Below are 16144 nucleotides of genomic sequence, written 5' to 3'. Positions count from 1 at the left end.
ACACCAATAGAACAAATTAACAAGAAAATTTTTATTATTCAAATCTTAATATTCAAAAAGTCAAGATGTTAGAACAAGGATAGCATTGAATTTCTATTTTAGAATATGCCAAACATGAAAAAGAAAAGGGTAACCTGCATATGGACTTGGTTTTTCAAATCATTGTTGCTCTCTTTCGAGTCCTCCAGATTAAAAATCCTATTCAAGCTCATGACACTTGTCGGAGTATTTTCATCAGCATAATTTTCTTCATATGAACTAATCCCTTTCCCCTCTTCAACATTCTTTTCTAAGAACCCTTCAGGACAAGTTCTGACTGGTGTAGCCCCAGCCTCAGAAATTTGTTGTGAATTACCGGAGCTTCTATCTGATAACGAGTTGAGCTGTCGCCTTAGAAGAAGAATTGTTTCTTGCATCTCATCATTCTCCGATACCTTGCAATAAGAAAAATAAATATATATATATATATATATATAACATTAAAATAAGTACAGAAAATGAAATCTCACAGCTTTCGAATTTTACCTTCATCTGTAGCTGTTCCTGAAGTATCCTATTGTCTGCTGATTTAATCTTGGATACTCATCCCAAAACAAAGTGATCAAATTAGTAAAATATCTTTAGAAATTGAGATTGAAATACCATCCTTACAGCTACAAAGCAAATAGGATAACAAACCTCAAGTTCAAAAGTTTTTTCATTTAGCTGAGAAGCAAGCTTGGAAAGAGCCTACATGGGAGTGTGATAGAATAATTAGAAAATATTAATGAAGTACAAAGAATTAGCGATCATAGCAAATAAATTAATAATTAGAAAATATTAATGAAGTACAAAGAATTAGCGATCATAGCAAAGGATGCTGCAGCCTTGGTTCTTGCTTTATATATTAAATTTCATCAAAAGAAGTTAAAAGATGTAAATTGTTGTTCAGAGATCACATTGCATCTTTAATTATTATTATTATTATTAAAAAATAATAATAAGTTTACTAATCAAAAAGTAAATAACATCTGATTAACATAAAATTTGACAGGCGTGTCAAGGACAATGAAAATGTATATAATCCAACACTGCAATTTTGAATATATTAAATAAATTAAAAATTACACCACCTGATCATATTTTTTATATATATAAAGAGAGAGAGAACCATATAAATTCCTTAGACATAAATAATTAGTGTATCACCTATGAGTGATGCTAGGGATGCTACAAATTTTACTATATAAGGGTTAATACTGATGTCTTACCAATCACAGAGAAGTAATTTAAAGCTTTGATGAGGTTGAAGGCCAAATGAAGAGAATTCTATTTCCTGCTATATGTGTAAGAGGGCTGGAGAGACTATTAATCACTTAATTTTACACTGCCCAGTAGCTAGAGAGTTGTGGTGAATGGTGTTCACACTTTTTGGGGTACATTGGGTTGTGCCCAGTGCTGTAATGGAGCTTTTATCTAGCTGGCCAAGTAAGTTCAATAAACATAGAAATGGGGTTATTTGAAACACGATCCCTCATTGCCTAATGTAGGGTATTTGGCAGGAAAGGAATGCTCGGATTTTTGAAGGAACCGAAATTTCAACTTAAGACCTGAAACTAGCTTTTTTCCATACTTTGTTTGGGTGGACAACGGCTTTGAGTGTTTTCACTTTTACTTTCGTATCTGCTTTGCTTGATAGTTGTACTTTTTGAGTGTTTTCATTTTTTGTACTTTTTAATATGCTTTGTGCTACTTTGCATTTAGTAGTTTTTTGAATATACATCTTTCTTACTTATCAAAAAAAAAAAATAGTTGTACTTTCATGCATCTTAGTTTCATTTGTTTTCATGTTTACCTCAGCACACTTCCTATGTGCTTCAGCTCTTTGTAGTTGATTATTTTCATTCAATGAAGTTTTATTATTTACCAAAAAGAATGTACCACACTGCAGCACCTTAGTGAATTCACAATTAAGATTAATAAAATTAAAAATATGAACATATTATTTTAGTGAATTCATAAATAATTAATTATTTTAACTAATTTAAATGCATAATTTTTTTTTTTATTCTTAATTGCATGTGTCATTAAATTTGCTTTTACCTCTTGATGGTTTTTGTTACGGTTGTTTCCAAAGCAACTGAACTGAGGAAGAATGTCATAAACTAAATCTATTATTATTTGGATAATAAGTACTCCAAATAAAAATAGTTTCTCATATAAAATTTATAAAAACAACCAAATAAATTATTTTGATATAAATAATTAGTGCACACCTATAGAGTCCCATGTACTTGATTGATTTTATTAAATAAGTTTATTTACATATAAAAATTTGGATAAAATTTCATTTTCGTTCCTAAACTTTCACAAAGTTCCTTTTTCGCCCCTAAACTTTCAAAAGTTCGTCTTTCATCCCTAAACTTTGCAAAACATTCTACTTTACATCCTCCATCTATAACTGTTAGTTTATCTGTCTATAACCGTTAGTTTATGTCCTACGTGGACTGACATGGTATCAAACTTGGACTAGATTATTTTATTTTAAAATTTTGTACATGTGGAACAAAGTTATTGGGACATGTGGAAACAATAATAACATGACGATAACCACAAAAACCCATGCCCAAACCCCACGGCAACAGCCTTAACCGGTGATCCAAATCGGCAATCCCAACTGTGAAATCCCATCCCAAATCGGCGACCAGCGACCCCAAACCGTCAGGTGGTTTAACTCTCCATGGTGCAAAGCATGTTCAATGGAATTGGAAGATGGTATTCATGTTGTTTGGGGCTGTCAATCTATCAAAGAAGACTAGGAAAAACTGAAATCAGTTCAAATATAAGTAATCGCAACCTTGCAGGTTCTCCAATTCTTTTGACTTACTACAGTAGGTCCTTGAAGTGTGCAAATAGGACAAAGAAGACTTTATGATGCTTTGGTGGCGCCTGTGGACTAGCAGAAACAAGATTCAACAAAATCAACCCCATACCAACCTACAATGATGGCATCTCAGTTACTAAGTAACTCAGTTTTCAAAAAAAAAAAATCACGCTAAGTCCAAAATTCAAATTTCCTAAAGCTTCACGCAAACCTTCCACAATGACATAAAGATTCATACCAGCTACCCAAAAATTAATGTCGCCAGTCTGGGGTCACCGCCTTGGAATAGCTGACTGGGTCGCCGCCTTAGAGTCTCTGATTGGGGTCGCCGGTTGAGGCTGCCACTATGGGGGTTTGGGTGTTGGGTTTCATGGTTCTAAAATAAAGTTAGGTTCTACTCTAAGTGTGCGTTTGGCTCCAAATTAAAAAACCAATTTATTTTACTATTCAGTTTATTTTTACTACTATTCATGGGTCCCACTGCACTTTTTGGTACTATTCATGAATCTCACTGTACTATTTTAACTAACTTTTACTTTTATCTACGGTACTTTCAGCAAAAAGTTTTCAATTTCAGCAAAATAAAACAGATCCCAAACAAACCCTAAGTGAAGATAATTTCATCAGAATTCTTTTTCCATGTGCGCCAATAACTTTGTGCCACATGTCCAAAAATTTTTAAATAAAATAGTTTTGTCCAAGTCAAATGCCACATCAACACTCCGTTAGGCCATATAGGACATAAACTAATGGATACAGACGGAAGGACGTAAAGTAGAACGTTTTACAAAGTTTAGGAACGAAAAACAAACTTTTAAAAGTTTAGGGATGAAAAACAAACTTTGTGAAAGTTTAGAGACGAAAATGATATTTTACCCAAAAATTTTAAAAAAAAAATAATAATATATATATATATATATATATAGTGTACACCTATAGATAATTAACATATGCATTTACGTCATTGGCATACTCAATGACATAATAATTTGGCATAAAAGCAAACTTTGCTTTGGTGGAAGCATCGAGTGTATAAGAAAAAAATGTAATCCAATGTTGAGTTAAAATTTGCACCAAGTAAAAAAAATATTGAGTTGTGTAACATTACTTAAAAGTTTCACTAAGTGTAACTTGAACTCAACCCTATCTATCTATCTATCTATATATATATAGAGAGAGAGAGATAGAGAGAGAGATTGATAGATATCACTGTCATCATTGTTGTCATATACAGTATACAGCATTGTAGACAACATTAAACCAAAAAATGACTATATACTGAAAGTAATTCCTGGAATCTTGAAAGAAATAAAATACCCCAAACCAAGGTCCCCTACATATTCTGGAACTATTGATTTCACTTACTAGTAGGTTTAGCACCCTTAACAGCAAACAAACTAAAGGAAAAAATAAAACAAATTTCAGTCTCTATAATTATAAATAACATTACAAAGCCAGGATAGACTTTCTAATTTACCAGCTTTTGAGATTTTTTTTCTTTTGTTAAGTACCATTTTGATAGTTTAATTTGATAATAATAGCTCCAAGTACATTGAAAAGTATTTGGAGGGTAAAAATTCCTGTTAAAGTATCTTTTCTTTTGCTTGGGTGGCTACTATGGGGAAAATCCTTACAATAGATACTTACGAAGAAGAAACATTTTTATTGTGGATTGGTGTTGTACATGCAAGAAGAATGGGGAGTCAGTTGACCATGTACTATTACATTGTTATAATGGTAGAGATCTATGGTCTTTAGTATTATTCCTATTTTGGGTGCTTTAGGTTATCCTAAAAAGGTAGTTGATCTGTTGGCCTGTTGGAAAGGGCAGTTTGCCAGACACTGTAGTGGTGATATTTGTAGTGCAGTCCCTTTGTGCATCATGTGGATTATTTAGAAAGAACAGAATAATCAGACATTCAAAGGTCTTAAATGATCTACAATGAATGTGAAGATGGTTTTTTGCACTCTATATGATTGGATGGCTGCCTTAAGTGATCACTCTTTCTCTAATTTTCTGGATTTTATTGATTGCTGAAATTTTAACTGAATTGTGACCTACCTCTAGAATACAACCTGTGACTTGGAGGCGCCTCTTTTTCTTCTTTTAGTCAATAAACTTACTTATAAAAAGAAAAAGAAAAACATTAGTGCTTTTCTTCTTTTTTGGGTTAAAATTAGTGCTTTTCACTTATGTAGTGCCATAGAAAACTTTTTTATGAGATTTATTTATCTACCTCATATTGAAACTCCTTTTGTTTTCTCTCTCTCTCTCTCTCTCTCTCTCTCACACACACATATATGGCTAAAACAGTTCCTTCCATTACTGTAAATTTCTACCTGTGCCACTAGGTGCGTACTTACCTGAGACACCTCAATGCTGTTTGATGCATGTGTAGTTGTCTCAACAGATCCAATCATACGTTGCTCCAAAACACGTATTTGACGCTTTTTTTCTCTAATTTCATCCTTTAACTTCTGCATTTGTTCCTAAAATATCCAATAAAACCATTAAAAGTCACCCAAGATAACCAATTGAATTTGTTCTTAATGAGAGGAAAAAAAAAACATCGAGAGGTAGCTCACCATCATTTGTGAATCGCCAGGGTTGATAGTTGCTTGCTCTGAGAGTCTTTTCAGAGAACTGGTACACAATGCCACCTCTCCAGCCAACATTTTAACTTGCTCACAAAGAAGATCCATTTGATCTGTAATAGTGGTCCCAGTCTGAAAAAGTCATCCAACAATTCCCAATTAAAATTATAAACATCACCAACTTGCTATGAATCCCCAATCAAAATTAAAAACATTGCCAACTTGCTATGAATCCCTATGCACTAATTTTTTTAAGAGTACATATCATCAAGCTCATAGTCAAAGTTTTTCATATCAACAATTCACTGGATATTTCTGATGGTTAACAGAGAACCATATTTTAGTTATGAAGTTCAATGGACCAACGGACACTCATTGTGTTCCATGATATAACAATATAAGACTGCATTAAATTACAGAGCAAGTCAATATTCTATAACAGCACTACATCAGTTTACTTATTCTCTGAAAAATTCTGAACGACTTTGGACCACATGTTCAATTTTTTAAGAGATCATGGGATTAAAAGCATCAGATATGATAAGAGTTCATTTTAGAGTTGGTTAACAGCACCACATAAGTTCAAGGGCTATTCCCATATGACAGCTATAAGGCTAGTCTTTAGCAAATTAAATTATGTTTTCTTAATTATTTTCAGTGTTAAAACTTACAAACTTGACACTAGCGTGTGCACACACACATGCATGGAGTGATGTTTTTAGAAATAAAGTAACACAAGATTCATTTATGAACCCTATCTCCTTGTGTTTGGAAAACCAATCTGCTTTTTTTCTTTTTTCCATTTTTTTCCTTTTGTTTGAGGGGGCAGAAAAAATACATGTGATCAACCCTAACAAGTCTACTAAGGATCTATAGCCGACGCCAAAATTTTTGGGACTAAAGCTTGGTTGTTGTATGCCCTGTATGCATACCATGAATTGGTATTGAGAACAACCCAAGGATTATTTTCTATCATAAATTCATTACAAAATTCGCTACAGTTGAGTTTATTTGAAATGTTGAATAGAATTCACTTTAGTAGAAACACATCTACAATATTTGCCATAAATGTTTAAGGTGCTTAGCAGAACATGACTCTGCAATGGTATCAATTCAAGAGTTCTTTTTAGTTCTTTTTCCTTTGTTCACTACCGTGAAACCTTTGTGTTTTTTTGCTTTTTTATTAATAATATTCTCTTCTTACTTATCAAAAAAAAAAAATCAATTCAAGAGTTCAGCAGACCTATGAGTTCATATCACAAGGAATTTCTAGTTGGGAACAAGAAATTAAGTGGATATTTCCCGCTTAGCCAGAGGGGAAAATAAAGGAGGGGGATAGTTTTAGTCCATATGACCTCACAAAGATTGATCTTGTCATCAGAGCTCCCCAAATGCTATTCCAGGAAGGAATAAATTTCCTATGAACTGACAATAAAAACATGATATGACTATGCAATGTTCTTATTGAAAAATTTTTAAAGATGTACATGAAGGGAAATCAAAGCATAAACATAAGCTTATGTGAATAAAATAATTTTCATTTAACTAACGCATTCAAACGATCATAATACTATTACAAAATTAGACGAATAATGCTAGGGACACACCCTTCCCACACTCAAATCCACACCCTACTTAATTGTCAACTTGTGGTTGGTGCATAAGTTGATATAACATGCTCAGGTACCTATGGTGGACCCACATGGAAGTGCTAAAATCCAATCACAATTTGATACATAAGCAGGGTGCATCCGTAGGCAGACTGAAATTAGATCAGTGCACAAAAGAGAACATGCAAGCAATATTGAATTGCTCTTTTTATATATATGGGCAAGGCTATGTTATACTTCAATAATTAGGAATAAAACTTGTCCCAAGAAAATGTGATGCAACGGCCCACAAATTATTATAAGATTCCTTTGGACACACACACACACACACATAGGAAGCAAAATTAAGCATAAAAAAGTAGTGGTCAGGATTCCTCTTACCGGCGGCAGGCGGCGTCCTCCAACAGTCACACTAAACAAGTCACCTGCCTGGGTTCTCTCTGGAAATGAGTCAACAACAGCAGATTCATCTCCCCTTCTACTGACTGATTTTCTCCGTCCATCCTTCATTTCATTAAACTTTACTCTACTTTGAGATGACTTTGAACAAGATGCAGGTGACCCACTAGCAGAGCTTTCACTATCAGCACTTCGTGACAATCCTACCAGATTCTCAGGCTTCTGCATAGGAAAAATTTAAGGCTTGGTTTAGCAAGTTCCATTGTTAAAGTATAACTCCACTGCCTCTAAGAATAATCTATTACTTGCTAAGCATAGACATGAACATGGACACGACACAATTCGAGATATAGTAATTTAAAATATAAAAATAAAAAATAAAAAATAAAAATAAAAACTCAACATCGTGGGAACATGGCGATTAATAAATACTTTTAGGAAAAATTCATGCTTAGTTGGGGGGTGGGGAGAAAAGAAAAGGTAAGTACAATATGAGTGACTTGTAACTCAAGCATTTAAAGAAAATTCATTAAGAGTTATTAAACTCGGACTCTTTTTCCATCACCAGCTCATTGCAAAGCTTTTTTGCCTTATCCAAACCTCTCTTGTTTAGTTGTTGTGTTCATCTTAATTCAAATCAAAAGTTGTTAACATTTTTTATAAGTTAAAAGTAAATTTGAAAAAATAATAATAACAAGCCACCCATGTACACAGGAAGTGTACAATAGATACACCAAAATTAAGCGCTAAAAGCACAACGATCAAGAAAATCATGCAAAGCAGTAAAAGGAAACAATCTTGAAGCATTTATCAACTAAAGCAAAGTCTTGAGAAAGAAAAGCTTTAGGTCATGGACTGGCCTCTCACTACCCCTAAAATTCCAAGAATTCCTCTCACCAAGGACCCCACATGAGGCACTAAGGGTTCGTGCTCCAAATCTCAGCATTACTCACCTGCTAAACTTACATTTCCAAGTTACTAAGAGCTCCACAACACCTTTTGGCATGACCCAATACACCCCAAACATGAAAAAAACCATGGTCCAAAGCTCTATAGCCACCGTGCAATGGAGAAATAGATGATCAATAGTTTCTCTATCCCTCTTGCACATGCAGCGCCAATCTATTACAACTAATGTTAGCTGGCACAGGTTATTTTTAGTGAGGATTTTCCCCAAAGCTGTTGCCCAAAGGAAAAAGGCTAACCTTTGTAGGAAATTTTGGCTTCCGCAAACTCTTCCAGGGAAAACATTGATGAGATGTAGCGTGTAACACTCTATAATAGGACCCAACTTCAAAGACATTCCGAGAGAATGGAGTTCAACAAAGTGTATCCATCCCACCTCATCTCATTTGCCGAGAATAAATAAGATCCATAAAAGAAGCAACCAACTCCAATTTCCAATCTTGGAGCAGGCAAATCAAATTGACATCATGGTAACACCCCTTCAAAGGACAGAATTTCCGCCATAGAAGCATCCTTATGACTTGCAATACGAAAAAGCTCTGGAAAATGCACCCTCAATGGAAGCCTCCTACACCATGTATCATGCCAAAATTTATCAAAGAGTCATTTCCCAACTTGAAAACACTCCAAACAAAAGACAAACAAAAAAAACTAGAACCCAACAAACAAATTTATTTATAATGATACCCAAGTACTAGCAGCATAGTCTATTCATTGCTGGCTCAGATTCCAAATCAAATGGCGAAACAAAGAAGAGCTCCCAATCCCAGTGTTCTCATCATTGGGACTTATGTATGGCGGGGTCCCAACTTGAAGATGCCTAGCTTCAATTCGACAATTTGAAGTCAAAGTTTCTCTAAGTTTTTCGGTCAACCTCACATTTTCACTTGCTCTCCAAGTTCTCCAAGTTTCTGGTATCGCAGAAGAGCTTCTAGCGGTGCCAGTCTGAATAGCCAACATTCAATTTGAGTGACCAAAGTGCAAATCAAGTGAGACTGTGAGAGAAGACCTAGTGGCCCCTATTTTTTTCAATTTTTTTTTTTTTTTTTTTGTCTGTCGTGCCATGACCAAGACCTAACCATGTCCAAAAAAATTAACTTTTCCCTCTTGACATGCCACAAACACTCCCCTATCTGTTCATGCTCCTTAGATTACTTGTACTTGCATAACAGAAGTTACAGAAGCCTAAAAAACTTTGTTGTTTAGGTAAAGCATATGTTTCATGTCAAAGTTTGTTTTGGTTCGAAATTTTGGCCCCATTCTTAACCCATTTTGGTCCAGTTGTTTGGGTTATCTATTTGTCACTTCAAATTAGGTTTATTGTTTCGTGTACAGTACAGCTGCACTTGTATTTTCTCCTTGACACAGTAAAAAAGCAGAAACTCCATCGACGTATGCAAATTGCCAAACCAGGTATATCTTGTGTCATGCAATTGCTTCTCTTGGATAATCTTATTTCTGATTATACATATGCACATTATACATCTATACACAACCACCAACAAATACTTGGACAATCTTATTTCTGATTCCCAAAATGCTTCTATTGGAGGCAGGAAAATTTTGGATTTTGCTATTATTGCCAACAAATGTTTGGACGGTAGATTGAAGATCTTTAATGGGTGAATGCAATCAGTCCTTACCTTGGAGAAGCATTTGGAAGCCAAAGGTTCCTTCCAGAGTTACATTCTTTGTTTGGACTGCAGCTTTGGGGAATATTTTGACGATTGATAATTTACGCAAGAGGAAAGTGTGGATTCTGGATTTGTATTACGTGTAAAAGCAATGGAGATCAAGTAGACCATCTTTTATTATATTGTCCTATTGCTTTCAAGCTGAGGTCTATGGTGCTCACCTTGTTTGGAAAGTGTGAATTCTGGATTTGTGTTATATGTAAAAGCAATGGAGAACAAGTAGACCATCTTTTATTATATTGTCCTATTGCTTTCAAGCTGAGGTCTATGGTGCTCACCTTGTTTGGTATCTACTGGGTAATGTTGAAGACCGTGGTTGAGCTCCTAGCATGCTGGCAAGGAAAGTTTGGTTGTCATCATAATGGTGTTATTTGGATGGTTGTCCCTCATTGTTTGATGTAGTGCATTTGGCAAGAGAGAAATAACCAGTGTTTTGAAGAATTTGAAAGAATAGTAGCAGACTTAAAACTTTTCTTCTTTAAAATGCTATCAGATTGGATGTCAATCATAGGAAGTCATTCTATTTCTTCAGTTTATAATTTAATGTATGCTTGTAATTTGTGTATTTAATTGTTTTGGTCCCCAGCTGTATACTTCATGTATACTTAGGTGACTCCTTTTTATGAATACAAATAGGAGAGGAAGCTGCAGGTTTGGAGAGGCCTTTTGAGGAAGAGGAGGTATTGGAAGCTACTTGCCATATAAATGGTGAGCAAGCTCCAGGCCAGATGGTTTTACTATGGCTTTTTACCAAGCTTATTGGAGAATGGTTAAGCCAAATGTGATGGACTAATAGGAGAGGCCAATCCCAAAAGTATTAGGGACTAATATTTTGTTACTGTTGTACATCATGCATGGCAACCATAGGAGTAGGACAAGAGAGATAAAGTCCATCACCCTATTCTTTGAGCAGATGGACAACTTCAAACATCAAAAATCAAAAACCGTGTGATAAAAAAAGAGACCAATTATTAACCCTTTCTACTGATTAAAATGGCTACTATAAACATGGAAAATGCCAATTAATGATAAGGTATGGAGATGAAGTGTAAATAGTGATCATGTCAATCTAAAGCATGCCCCATGAACCCTTCAAATGGATAATTTGATTTTTTTTTTTTTTTTTTAACAATTCGATAATGCGGAGATGGGGGATTTGAACGTTGGATTTCTCCCTTGGAAACACTAGGAGGTGCTAGTTGAGCTACAAAGCTCTTGGCAAATGGATAATTTGATTTTAAAACATCATGCATCCAAAAGGAATGTATGCTTAAGTCCTAGAAGCCTTCACCATGACTAACCCAAAAAAAATAGGGATAAAATTCACTTAAATAGTCAAACTACAATCCATTAGCATCTTCACTTGCAGTGTACACGTACTCAGAATACCACTACAATAATAAATGCTTAGTACGCATAATCCCAAGATCTAATTGCATAAATATATTGAACAAATCAAGCAAGTTGGAGCCCAAACAAAAAACATGATCAATGGCACATACATTTTACCAAGAATTAAGAGAGAACAGAAAATTATATGGTTGCTACATTTTACAAACACTATTGAGAAGTTGAAGAAGAAGGTGGCTAAAGAAAATGTAAGTAGAGGAAGAGCCTTTATTTAACAAAGGAAGCATGGATGTTGAGATATCAGTTAAAATCCTTTATTCATCCTTTTTTACCTGCCATAAACAAATCAACTCCACACCAGAAGGAATCGGGGAACTTACTCTCAGTTTAAACCAGCCAAGCATTCCACGCTTTCTGTTGCTCTTGTAATCTTTAACCAACTCATCTATATTAGTGACATCACCCCTTTCTTCCAGTGAAAGCTCAGAAGCATGGCTGCCAGTATCATCATCAATCATGTATTCCCGTTTTCTATCTGGCAAATATGCTAGCTGCAAAAACAATGGATCAAGGATAATGGTAACATGTTAGTTCACTTCTTCAATAATTTAATAAGTTATTGATAAAATCATAAAACTACAATTTGACATCTGCAAGTGATCTATACTTCTGGACCATCAAGAAACTGTTTGTCACACAAGACAAATTTGCAAAATTACATACCTCATCTTCCCCAAAAGAATGTCTCCGTCTATTGCCAGGCCTTTCCGGAATGCTTGATGGCAAAGCATTCTTTGTGGAAACCAAGATTAGTTTAGTCAATCTCTGAATTCTTCCCATCAAAGCAGCCTTGGCTTCTTCCTCCTCTTCCAATCTTGACTGTAATTTTACCTGACCAGCTTCCAGCTTTGGCATCAACAAACAATAGATATCAGAAGGAGAGCAACTAACAGCACAAATAATGGAACCCAAAATGAAATTTAGCCAACTCTGTTTAAAGAACGAAGCATGATTATTTCTAATTGGAGAAAAATTCCATAAGATAGATACTGGTAATATTCTAGCATAATGTAATACATCATCTCAAACTAGAGTAACAAAATTGTACATGCTCACTTGTTAGGAGTCATGGTAGAGCTGATGTTTGCACAGAGCCCAGTAACAATTTAACAAGAATGCATGCTAACAATTATTACTATCTGTCCTCATGTAACATCACAAACCTGAAGCTTCAGTGTAACCAAATCTTCCTGAGTCAATGCAGCCATATCAGGATTCTGCATCATGCCACGCTTTAACTGCTGAAGCTCCTGCTTTAAACTGGAGATCTCCTTCTGATACTTTTTGATGAGAGATTTCTCATCTATAATCTAAGAAAGACAGGGAGTGGGGAGAAGAAAAATTGAAGTAAGAGCCAGTGTTCAATTTCAATCGACAATACTTGACATAAAAAGTGAATATCAAATTAACCTTATTTTGAGAAGCCTTAATTTCAACACGCTTGCTCCGATGAGCAAACTTCAATGTGTTGTGTGTTTCCTCGCTATTACTAGAGGCAGGAGTCACCGTGCAAATGAGCTAAAATAACATACAAGCATCTCACAAAATTAGTATATGCATACCTGAATTAACATAAATGTGATTTAATAGTTACAAAGAAAAGTTCTAATTATGCGAATACTAGACATTAAGTACGAACTTACAGAGATCCGTCCATGGCCACTAAGGGATGACTGCAACAAACGGGTGAGTTTTGAATCTCGATAGGGAATATGAGTTGCCTTTTCATCTGTTAGTTTAGAAATCACCTGCAACGAGAAAAATATCGAGCTTTAATTTCGAAAATTTTTAAGTAAAAACTATTTAAGACCAAAAGGAACAATCATGCTAACAGGAAACACACTGGCTGTAAACCATACAACACTGAAAATGAACAAGAGGCAAAACAGCAATATCTTACAGTTCCAAGAGTTAGTAGGCTTTTATTAATGTATGAGCCCTCTTTCCTTCGCAACCCAGTAGTTTCGGTTTTAGAACTTTCAGATCCTGCAAGATCAATTAAGTGCTGCATGGGAAACTTGAGTTAATGTAGAGCTCAGTGCCAGATTGTAAAAGAAAGTTAAAAATGTATTTAAATACGTCATTGCACATGGGAGTCAGATCAAGTATATATCTGTTGACAAGCCATTTTTAAATAGTTAAGATGAGCAACATATTACCAATTGGGACAAGGACACATCTTCTTCACCATGATTTTCACCACGTGGGCTGCTTTCAATAGTCTGATAAAACAATAAGTTATTAGAATCTCAAACTATGAGATTATAAATGAAATATTTATTTATATATACATATGAGTTAAGTACGAAGCAACTGCAAAAGCCTAATTGGTTAAAGATGTAGACTATCAGAGTGTAACAAACAAATTCCAAATTTCTCAACATGCAACACCATATAAGCTTATCCAACTTAATAAGCCTAACAAATTTTGTTTACCAAGAGTGTTAAATATGATTCACAAAAGCCGTCAACATTATGAATCATTGGTGTGAACTACAGAAGGAATGTGGGAGTCTGAAGAAAAATATACTTGGAAATATGTTATTTTATTTAATTAAAGGCCCAGTCAAGTTTCCTCCATAGTAGAGCCCATTTAATGTTGAGCTCACTTTTGAGTTGCTTTAAGTGGTTAAGTTACTGGTTGAGTGACTCACTCCAGCTCCGTCTCTCTAGATTATCAATTCCTCAGAAGATTTTAAGTGAAATGAAGACCCAACCTGCATGAATTTATTCTGGTACTAAAGATATTTTATTGACCAGGCAGTCCTTTGTTCATGGGTGGTAGAAATTGTTCAGCTGATAAGAGTTCCTTCCACAGCCCCAACTCCCCCCCCCCCCCCCCCCAACAAACAAAAACCAAAGAAAAAAAAAAAGGAAATCCCATCTTCTTCCAAACCAGTAGTAAAATTCCATAATTGGACATTTGGACATTGACAATCTAATCATCCCCTTTCTCCTCTATATGCTACAATACTATTCTCAACTACTATGATACACCCAGCACTGAAAGTAACAACTTGATATATCTCTCAAATATAATGAAAAAAAAAATCCAAAACCACTTCTCCCATTATATAATTCAATGCTTCTAAATGAATTCTGAGTAAATTACCAAATGGGCTACTACAACTTTTTAATTATGATTGAAGGGAACAAGTATAGATAAAATCAACTTTTCTTTGTTTGCAATTACTAGTTTGGTTCAAGCAGAGCTTCACTTCTAAAGATAGCCAAATATATGGAGAAGTACACATTCAAACTTAAATCATATTTGAAGTTAAAAGAAAAATTTACCAAGGTAAATATGGTGTGGCTCCGACTGCTAAGTAGATTGAAATTATTAGAACCTACATGCCTGTGCTCTGTAATATCAAAATAATATGTCAAAAGGTGCTCAAATGCACAAATAACAAGCACTTTATGAAGATAAATACACGTATTTTGAAAAGTGAGTTAGGCCCCAAGAGGAGGCAAAGTAAAGATTCGAAGTAGTGACCACCGCTTCATGAAGTATGGTCCCTAGCCAATTTTGCTACCCCTTGGGGCTAACTGATGAAGATAAAATAGGTGGTGGGAAGAGGGAAAAGCAGCCATCCAATCCAATAAAAAGAAACACATCAACACATGTATATCAAATACATGACATATACAGGGATAGCATAGAGATTACTTCTAGACAAAAAATATGTGCACATATATAAACAAAGATGTGTCAATGAGGAAATCACAGAGTGCATGGTGAGAAAACTGAATATACTAATGGCAACTGCAGGTACAGAACATATGGAAAAGAAGAAAGCAGAGGTACAATTATTAGACCTTCCCCAGATGCTATCAAGGAAAGCGCATGAGCAGGGGATAGAACAACTTCTTCTTTGATTCCCTCAACATAAGTTCCCTGCCCAAAAACACATGCATTCAATTGACAAGATTCAACATTTAGTAGATAGATGGTGCAAGTTCAAATCTGAGTCAGGGTTACTATTTTTAACACCATACTTACATTAATATTTTAAGAATCCACCAATTCGTAGATTTCTAGCATTTATCACTTAAACAAGCCCTATCTATATATAGATATATAGAATAGTTAACTCTGTGCTCACTACATGGCTGTGTAAAATAAACAAATAAAATACATCCTATTTCCAAAAGCCATGTTCACAGTCACACCTTGACTAAAGTTACTGTGGTTAGAACTCCAGGAAGCTCAGGAGAATCTTTTTTTTTAAATAAGTAAAACTTTATTGCAAAAAGAAAATCAAATGCACCCCATGTACACAAGCATACTAGGATGGCTACAAAATCACTGAAAATTACAAATGTCTAAAAACTCCTCCAAATTGGAAAACAAATGGCCACAAAATGCAGCCATCCAATCATACATAGTACATAAGAAAAGCAATTTCAAATCCGACGAGCATCCAACCCCTTCGAATACATGTTGGTTGCATTCTCACCAAATAGTCCACGTAAGGCACAAAGGAACTGCCCCCCATAGATCAGCACTTCGGTGTCTACCAAAGCTTCCTTTCCAACCAGCCAATAACCCCATCACCCTCTTGGGCATAGCCCAGTGAAGTCCAAACAAACAAAACACCAGTGAC

General features: G+C 35.0%; 1 protein-coding gene across 3 annotated transcripts in view; it reads right to left on the bottom strand.

The window, feature by feature from the left end:
• Positions 1-16144, bottom strand: part of LOC115962176 (kinesin-like protein KIN-7C, mitochondrial) — a 35738-nt gene that overhangs the window by 9948 nt on the left and 9646 nt on the right. For all 3 annotated transcript variants that reach the window (XM_031081065.1, XM_031081061.1, XM_031081062.1), the window contains 15 exons: positions 15357-15435; positions 14832-14899; positions 13697-13759; positions 13438-13542; positions 13181-13285; positions 12948-13055; positions 12701-12847; positions 12201-12383; positions 11858-12028; positions 7450-7689; positions 5450-5590; positions 5228-5353; positions 679-729; positions 526-573; positions 135-434 (listed from right to left, as the gene is read on the bottom strand). In XM_031081065.1, coding sequence (XP_030936925.1) covers positions 135-434; positions 526-573; positions 679-729; positions 5228-5353; positions 5450-5590; positions 7450-7689; positions 11858-12028; positions 12201-12383; positions 12701-12847; positions 12948-13055; positions 13181-13285; positions 13438-13542; positions 13697-13759; positions 14832-14899; positions 15357-15435 — 1935 coding nt within the window. The remainder of the gene's footprint in view (positions 1-134; positions 435-525; positions 574-678; positions 730-5227; positions 5354-5449; positions 5591-7449; positions 7690-11857; positions 12029-12200; positions 12384-12700; positions 12848-12947; positions 13056-13180; positions 13286-13437; positions 13543-13696; positions 13760-14831; positions 14900-15356; positions 15436-16144) is intronic.

The sequence above is a fragment of the Quercus lobata genome, chromosome 9, assembly GCF_001633185.2.
Source record: "Quercus lobata isolate SW786 chromosome 9, ValleyOak3.0 Primary Assembly, whole genome shotgun sequence".
Taxonomy (NCBI): domain Eukaryota; kingdom Viridiplantae; phylum Streptophyta; class Magnoliopsida; order Fagales; family Fagaceae; genus Quercus; species Quercus lobata.
The sequence above is the reverse complement of the archived record's forward strand: the minus strand, read 5'-3'. Positions and strand labels throughout refer to the sequence as shown.